Genomic DNA, 8022 nt, shown 5'->3' with positions numbered 1-8022 from the left:
AAACCCCAAAAAAAAAAAAAAAAAAAACTCCCTGGGGTGCCAGCACACAGGGAGGGTTCAGTAGGTCAGAGCAATCTGAGAATCTGTATTATGACTGCACGCTGGGTGGCTCTTTTTTATTTATTTTTTAAAAGAATTATTTTATTTTAACTTTAACTTGACCAGAAAGGTACAGAGAGAGAGAGAGTGAAAGCAAGCTGTCAGGTCTGGGACTCAAACCGCTGTCAGCCACTTAGGAGCCAGACCCCTTAACTACCACACCACCTGCCCCCCTGCACCCACCCCAGCGATTCTTATAGTCCAGCAAGTTTGGGGGACTGGAGGCCGCCTGCTGTGGGATTCATGGACAGGCCGCAAGAGACAGGCCCCTGCAACTCCAGAGCCTACCCCGGGCTACTCTCCTCACACCTGGCAGAGCTGGGCTCTGGGCCCGCGCCACCCTCAGGAAGGAGGCCTCCCGCTCTGGGAAACGGCCCAGGCTCAGGGCCACTGACACCCCTCTCGCTTTCTGCGTAGGCTGAAGAGCCTGGAGCCGGCTGCTGTGGGAGGCTCAGACGTGCGTGTGAAGATGCTGGCGGCCCCCATCAACCCCTCCGACATAAACATGATCCAAGGTCGCCTTGGTCTCTTTGGCTTTTTCCTCCGCACCCAGGTGTGGTTGGCAAGCTCCTGTGATGAGCAGCAGCTGTTCTCCAGATGTGCCTCGGCCCTTCTCCAGGCTTTAAGTCCTCCCAAGAGTTAGGAGGGTCAGCGTCCGCCCTTCTCTGGGACGCGAGGCCTCCCGGGAGCTAGGAGGGTTGCGGGGAATACGCCGTCCTGGCGCGCTGGGTCCATCTCAAGCTGTGTAACCCTCATAAGGACCTGCCTGCTCAGAGGGTGGCCAGGTAGCAGCTAGCAGGAGGCCAAGCCCAACGGGCTCAGGTGTGCCTGACCCCAGAGGCCGTGCCCATCACTGCCCACCGTGTCGGCTGACCCTGGCGTCTTCCCTCAGGAAACTACGGCCTCCTCCCCAAGCTGCCTGCTGTCGGAGGGAACGAAGGCGTTGGACGGGTGGTGGCCGTGGGTGGCAGCGTGACCCGGCTGAAGCCAGGAGACTGGGTGATTCCAGCGAACGCTGGTTTGGGTGAGTTCTCTGGGTGTTGGCCTTTCTGTTCTCCAGACCCTGTCGGCCGCTCCGTACACGCCCCTCAGTGGCTTGGGGCGCCTAAGCAAGGCGGACTTGGGGTCCAGTCAGTGCTCCTGCCTCCAGCGGGGCTGCATGAGCTCTGGAGCTGACATGCCGTGTTCTCAGCCCCTGCCCAGCTGTCAGACTAGAGTACCGAGTCGGAACCCTGCTGCAAGGTGCAGGAGGATGCACCCACAGACAGCACAGTCCCCGCCCTCCAGGGGCCTCAACTCTGCCCAGAATCCCCAATCCAGGAACCTGGACAAGGGGAGAGCTGCAGGGTCACAGGAAGCAGGGGCACTTCTGGCCCCTATGTGCGTACGGGGTGGGGGAGGTGTCTTGGGCGAGGGTCAGAACAAGCTTCGTGGAGGAGGCCCCTTCGAGGGGACCTTTGAACTGCATTGGGAGGAAGTGGAGTGAGCAGACACAAGAGGCGAGCGTGGGCAGTGTGGAAGCCCAGTGGCCACGGCGGGACTGCAGCGGGCGGAGGGCGCACGGGCAGGTCGGCCCACTGCAGCGAGGCCCTGCGAGCCACACCAAGGAGGAGGCCACTCTCCATTGCTGAGGCAGCGCGGGTGGCGAGGTGCGTGCTGAGCACCTGGTGGTCCGAGCGATGCGCAGCACGCCCGTCACACTGCAGCTCTCATGGCGGTGGGGACAGCGAGGCCAGCAGCCTTCCTCGCTAGGCACCGAGATCCGCAGCACAGTGAGAGTGAGCCCGCTGGCTCTTCTGCCCCCCACTGTGCTCCGCTTACAGAGGCCCAGCTCAGGCCTCTTTTGTTTCTTTGGTCTTTGGCTTTAATTGTCAGAGTGTGTGTGTTCACCAGAGAGGGGGGACGAAGGAGAAAGTACCCCCCAGTTATGGTCATTCCTCCATCGCCTCCACTTCTCCATCCTGTCAGGGTTCTGGGCACACGTACCCCATGTGTTTCTCAAGGCACTGGGTCTAGAACCTACACCGCGGTCAGCCAAAGTACCAGGCTACGGTACTTGCTTTTAAAAAGTTGTTCACTGGGGCCAGCAAGTGGCATGGTGGTTAAGGTGCTGGACTTCTTATGGTCAGCCGTGGTTCGAGTCTTGAACCTGGCGGCTTGCTTTCTCTTTCCTTCTCTCTCTGTCTCTCTGGTCCAATTAAAAATAATTAAGTTAAATAAATAATTATTTTTTTAAGTTGTTAATTATGAGACTGAAGTATAAGAGATCGAAAGCTAGGGCCTGCTGATGGTGTGGTGGTTAAGGTGGTGGATCCCACACAGGACCATGTGGTTCGAGTCCTGGACCCAGCAGCTTGAAAAAAACACTGAGTGCGTGTGTGCATGCCCAGAATCCTGAGAGGAGAGTGGAGGAGGAGGGATTGTGGTGTGGGGGTGCTCTCTCTCTTTCTCTCTCTTTTCTGATGTGTACATACGCCCTATAGCAAAACTAAAAGAGAAAGATTGAAAGCTTTGGGAACAGCTGTGTCCAGGAACCCCAGTGACCTCGGAGCTCGCTCTGGGCCTTGCTGGCTCTCAGATGGAACATCCCCCGTCGTGGTATGTCTATAATTAGAGCAACACAGGCGGACCGCTTCGTCCATGCTGGGCACCGTTCCGAACCCATGTGTCTCACCCCACTTCACTAAGCACTCTACTATTCCCATTTCGCAAACGAGGTGATGACATAAATGTAAAGGATTTAGCTCGCCCGGGGTCACCCCCCAGCGAATGGGGGTGCTAAGCTTCAGCCACACTGCAGCTTGCCTCTCGTGGCTGGCCCGACAGCCTGGAGTGTGGGTGCGTTCTCCACAGCCGTGCCTGGCACACCCATGGCCACCCAAGGGCATTAACCTGCCCTGCCTGAGGCCTCACCCACCCGCGAGCTGCTCCAGTTACCCACCTCGGTGGTGCAGAGGGTGGGAGCACTTCGGAAAGGACCGGTGCAGGCCAGAGTGCGCAGCGCGGGTCGGGGCCCTGCCTGAGGGCTGCACTCTCCTACTCCCCCGGCTGAATGGAGCCGTCTGAGCAGGTGAAGAGCCGCAGGGCCACAGGACACAGGAGTGCTTTGGGCCGTCTGCATGCTGGCCACGCGTGCACGGAGATGGCCCTGCCCTCCAAGTGCCCCACTGGGGTGAGAGGCCTGGGGCTGGAAGGACATTGCTTAAACACGGGCAGAGCAGTCTGGGACCACGGGGTGGACGCGAAGGCGAGAGCTCCCTACTTGGGAACCCTCAGGAGAAGCGATGCTCGAACTTGGTCTGGAAACCCCACGTGTGGAGCTTGGGGGGCTTCCCAGGCAGGGCACAGCACGTTCAGAGGAGGGTCCTGGGTACGAGTGGAGGGAAGCGAGGCGGAGGCGAGCTGGCTTGGTCGTGGGCGTCGTCTCCACAGGCGGGCCTCTCATGGAGGGCTGAGTGGGGCACGTTCGATAGGACTGGCACAGTGCAGCATGGTCCGGAAGCCAGGCAGGGTGCCAGTGAGCTGTGGGTGAAGAGTCCGGCAATGCCATCGGACGGGAGAAGAGGGCTCAGGCTGAAGTGATGGGGCCGCAGTTCCTGGTGTAGTGGTGGCAGTAGGAGCTAGAACGGGTTCCTGCCGGGAGACAGACAGAGAGGAGGAGGCGTTGGATTGTAATCGGCCCCGTTTACCGGTGGAACTTGCCATGGGCTTGCTCACGAAGGCGTGTTCTGGTAAGTTCAGCGTTTCACTTGGCCAGGGCTCGGTCCCTCTCACGGCACTGAGCTGCCAGCTGCTGCTGTGCCTGTGGCCATGCCCCACCACGTGCAGCCTGCCTAGAGTGGCAGGGACCTGGGCATGGCAGGGTCCCAGGCCGACCTCACTGGGGACGCGGGGCGGCAGGAGCAGTGCTGGCTCCGCCGGGTGACTACTTAAGACCCGACAACCTTGTGCCTCAGGTCGCTGCCATCTGCGATAGAGCCCAGTCACTGCCCGCATCTCGGCAGACTGCGGGCTCAGCTGGGAGGACGCCCAGCCACTGCTGCCAGTGTAGCTTCTGTGTGCGCTGTAGAGCTGGGGGCTCTGCAGGTCGCCCTGTCGTCCTGACGCACCCAGGCTTCCCTGTGCACAGTCCTAGGCATATACAGGCGAGCCTGGCTGCAGCCCAGTGGTGCCAGACTCGGCCGTGGCTATGGTGTCCCCACAGGGAGCTGGTGATGGCTCAGGCTCGGTGCATGTGGTGCAGGACAGGAGTCCTCAGAGCTGGGGAGCAGGGTCAGTCCAGACCGGCACGTGTCACACACCTGTGGACAAGCCGCAGTGATGGTCTCTAACGGCATCATCTCGTGTCATCATTGCCCTGTGTCATACGTGTCACTCTGCGTTTCATGATCTGGAGAACTGGAACTCAGGACAGTGAAGGGATCATTGAGAGTCACACAGGCAGAGAGTGGCCAAGCACAGTTCTACGTCTCTGCTTTAACGCCTAAAGATTCATACTTTAAACATGCCCCCTCAGCCCAGCTCTCTCAAGAAGCGGATTAGGGACCAGCAGTTGGTGTAATGACTATGTCGCTGGACTCCCATGTAGCCAATCATGGTTTGAGTCCCGGACCCAGTGGCTTAAACTCACGCCAGGCACGTGTGCGTGCATGCCCAAGATCCCGAGAGGAGAATGGAGGAGAAGGGATTGCGGTGTGGCCATTGCCCCCGGGGGTGATTTCTCGCTTTCTGTCTCTCTGTCTCTGTCTCTCTGGCAGGCGCATGCGCCCTATAGCGAAAACCTCTCAAAAAAAAATGGTGGATTAGGGGCTGCTGAGCCAAGAAAGCCCTAGCAAGGCCAGATTCCCATGGCCCTGCCAGAAGGGGGTCAGAAAACCAAGTGTGTAGACAGGAAGCCCTGCACAAAGCGTGTGGTGCCCAGTGAACATGAGCGGTGCTGGGAGGGTCTGAAAAACAGGCCACGTGAAGCCCAAAGGATGCCAGGACGCCTCCCGTCATGTCTCAGCCAGGCCTGCCCCAGGGTGGACGCAGCCTTGAGTCAAGCACTCTGCCTACACGCCCCGGTCTGGGTCCCTACACTCTGCACCACTGTGCCCTCCTGCAGCACGGTTCGTAGTGGCCTGTGCCACCCACACTTTCCCACAGCCAGACTGCTGGCACCAGGGTGCTCTAGCACCCAGCACCTGTAGAGAAGGCTCACCTGCTTTGGAAGCACTGGCCAGCAGTCCTGGAGCACCCCCACAGCCCCCAGACGCTCGACCCCACGAGGCTCCAGGAGGCTTTGCTGAGCCACGGACTGTCCTCGCCACCCTTCCCGTCTGCAGGGTCCTGCCTGTGTGAGGGAGGACCTGTCCCCTCAGCTCGTCAAACCCTGCTCGTTCTCTCTGCGAATTAGAACTCGAGGGCCAGCCTCGTGGCCTGTTGGTAAGAGAGCTGGATCCCACGTGGCCACCTATGGTTCAAATCCCGACCCGGCAGCTTGTAAAACTTGCCAGGTATGGGTGTGTGTGCCGGCCCCAGATCCTGAGGGATGGAGAAGTGGAGAAGTGATTGCTCCATTGGAGGACACTTTCTCCCTCTTCCTCTCTCTATCTCTCTGTCTCTCCCTGGTAAGCACATGAACCTCTGGCTTTAAAGGTATGTAGACTCGAATCGGTCCCTTCTCGTCCCACGGGCAGGGTCTTGGGCTGGCAGCCATCATCTCGTACCCCAACTCTGCACAGCCTCCACACCGCCCCTCCCCAGCCTGTGGTCTTTTCCAGACAGCAACAAAGTGACCCAGAGCACACACAGGTTCACCTCGGGCTCCGCTTACTGAAGCCGCTCGGACACCCCACACGGATAAGGCCCACTGCCCACACCGAGCCCTGGTTTTCAGACTGCAGGCTGAGGCCTGTTGGCAGAAGCAGCCAGCGGCTACAGGCAGGCTTTTCTTCCTGAGGCAGCAGAGCAGGGTAGAGCCGGGGCCGTCCACGCAGGAAGGGCAGAGGCTGCTCCCCAGAGCCGTGCTCGGTGCAGTCTGTGCCTGTGTCACACCTGCCGTGGTCAGCGCCATGGGAATCTAACAGTCATGGTCCTGCCGTGGGCTGCCCTTCCCATCGTCCTCTGCTCTGCAGTCCAGATGCTTCCAGTCCCACTGAGGTCTGTCCTGCCCGGGAGCTGGCCTGCTTGGTCCCCTGCACGCCCTGTTCTCCTGTACTCGGAGTGGATCAGGCCTGTGGCAGAACCCTCAGACTGTCCCCTCAGAGCTGTCTCTCTGCTGCCTAAGGTAGTCCTCTCCTTGGAGCCAGCAGGTGGCATAGTAGTTGAGGCACTGGGTTCCCACATGGCCGATGGCGGTTCGAGTCCCAGACCCAGCAGCTTGAAACTTACGCCAGTCACATGTGCAGTGTGGCCATCCCCCAGGGGGTGAGTTCTCGCTTTCTGTCTCTCTCGCCTGCACCCTACAGCAAAAATAAAATAAAATAAAAAGACTGAAAAAGGAAGCGGCCCTCTCCCTGCCGCTCCCTGCAGTCTGGAGTGGCTGGTCTCCTTGTGCGGCTCTCACCTGTCCACCGAGGGCGTAGGGAGCACGCCTGACTCGCCCAGTGCTCAGGCCCGGAGTTCCCGCTCCTGCCCCCCAGGTGGGCCAGGCAGTTTTGGGCACATCGCCCCCCATCCCTCCCTGCTGGGTGAGGATAAGGGCCTTCTCGTGCTGACCTGGAAGGCTCTCATCCAGACCAGAGCAGGCCAGCTGGCGACCATGTCTCCGCAGACAGGCCTCTGCGCCCGAGGCAGGTGCCGTGCACACCTCAGGCATGACAGTTGATGTGTAGAATTTGCTCAGGGCTGGACTTTGCTCTGCCCTGGCACTGGCTGCTTCCTGGGGCTGGCCGGAATGGCCCGCGTTAGCCCGAGTCAAAAGGCACCTCGCACCCCCCGGGCAGCCTCCGCCTCCTCTGGCACGTCTTTACATGGGGTGGCAGGGTTTACCGTCCGTCCTTTCCAGCAGGCTCGCACAGCTTGGCACTGGCCAGCCGCCTCTTCCCCGGGAAAGTGAGCGGGGTTGGGGGTGCAGAGGGTCCCTCCTCACCCCCACCTGGCCTCCTCCCAACTCAGGCACCTGGCGGACTGAGGCTGTGTTTGGCGAGGAAGCCCTGATCCGAGTTCCGAGCGACCTCCCTCTTCAGAGCGCCGCCACCCTGGGCGTCAACCCCTGCACGGCCTACAGGATGCTGGCGGACTTCGAGCAGCTCCAGCCAGGTACGGGCCTGTGCAGGGCCTTGCTGGCCCCTGGGCAAGTGCGTCCCTGTTCTCGCCCCTAGAAAGGTGTTAGCGGGTTCCTAGGAGACATGCAGAAACCATGAGGGTACACTGAAAACTGCCACAGGGTCACATTTCCCAGATGGGGGTGGCATCCCGCCCTTCGGCACAAAGGAGCTGAGCCGCTTTAAGCTCTGGGGACGCAGAGCCAGACAGGACAGGCACAGCCCTGGGTTTCCAGGAACGCTGACCCAGCAGCGTCGCGGGGTGTTCTCCAGCTCGCGTCAGCGTCCCAGGCATTATCCCCGCTGAGTGCGCTGAATCGACAAAGCAGCACCATGAGGTCGGTGTCAGATCAGCACTAAAGACGACCGAGCTCTGAACCCTGCCATCAGATTTTCCCGTCAGAATGCCCGCAGGCTGGTGGGACCCCGCAGGGTGACACTCAGACGGGGCTGGTGGGACCCTGCAGGGCGACACTCAGACGGGGCTGGCATCCAGCCGCTTCTCAGTCCTCCTTGTTATCAGTGGGGAAACTGGGCCAGAGAGGTAAGCTGTTGGGGTGAGAGCTCCCCAGCAGGTCCATGGTGAGGCCAGGTGTGGTACTGGGGTTCCACCGAAGCAGAGCCCGAGACCAGGACTGGGAACAGACAGTTCGTTTGGGAGGTGACCCAGGAAGCA

At 60.3% G+C, this 8022-nt stretch overlaps 1 protein-coding gene across 2 annotated transcripts in view; it reads left to right on the top strand.

Moving 5' to 3' along the window:
* MECR (mitochondrial trans-2-enoyl-CoA reductase) overlaps positions 1 to 8022 on the top strand; it is a 28148-nt gene that overhangs the window by 9880 nt on the left and 10246 nt on the right. Inside the window, exons 2-4 of one of the 2 annotated variants that reach the window (XM_006164589.2) lie at positions 517 to 614; positions 992 to 1123; positions 7198 to 7341. In XM_006164589.2, coding sequence (XP_006164651.1) covers positions 569 to 614; positions 992 to 1123; positions 7198 to 7341 — 322 coding nt within the window. In that variant the 5' untranslated portion in view covers positions 517 to 568. The remainder of the gene's footprint in view (positions 1 to 516; positions 615 to 991; positions 1124 to 7197; positions 7342 to 8022) is intronic. The other variant, XM_014582545.2, reaches the window with a different exon arrangement.

The sequence above is a fragment of the Tupaia chinensis genome, unplaced genomic scaffold (genome assembly GCF_000334495.1).
Source record: "Tupaia chinensis unplaced genomic scaffold, TupChi_1.0 Scaffold143646_1, whole genome shotgun sequence".
Lineage (NCBI taxonomy): Eukaryota > Metazoa > Chordata > Mammalia > Scandentia > Tupaiidae > Tupaia > Tupaia belangeri.
This window is presented reverse-complemented; position numbering and strand designations above follow the sequence as displayed.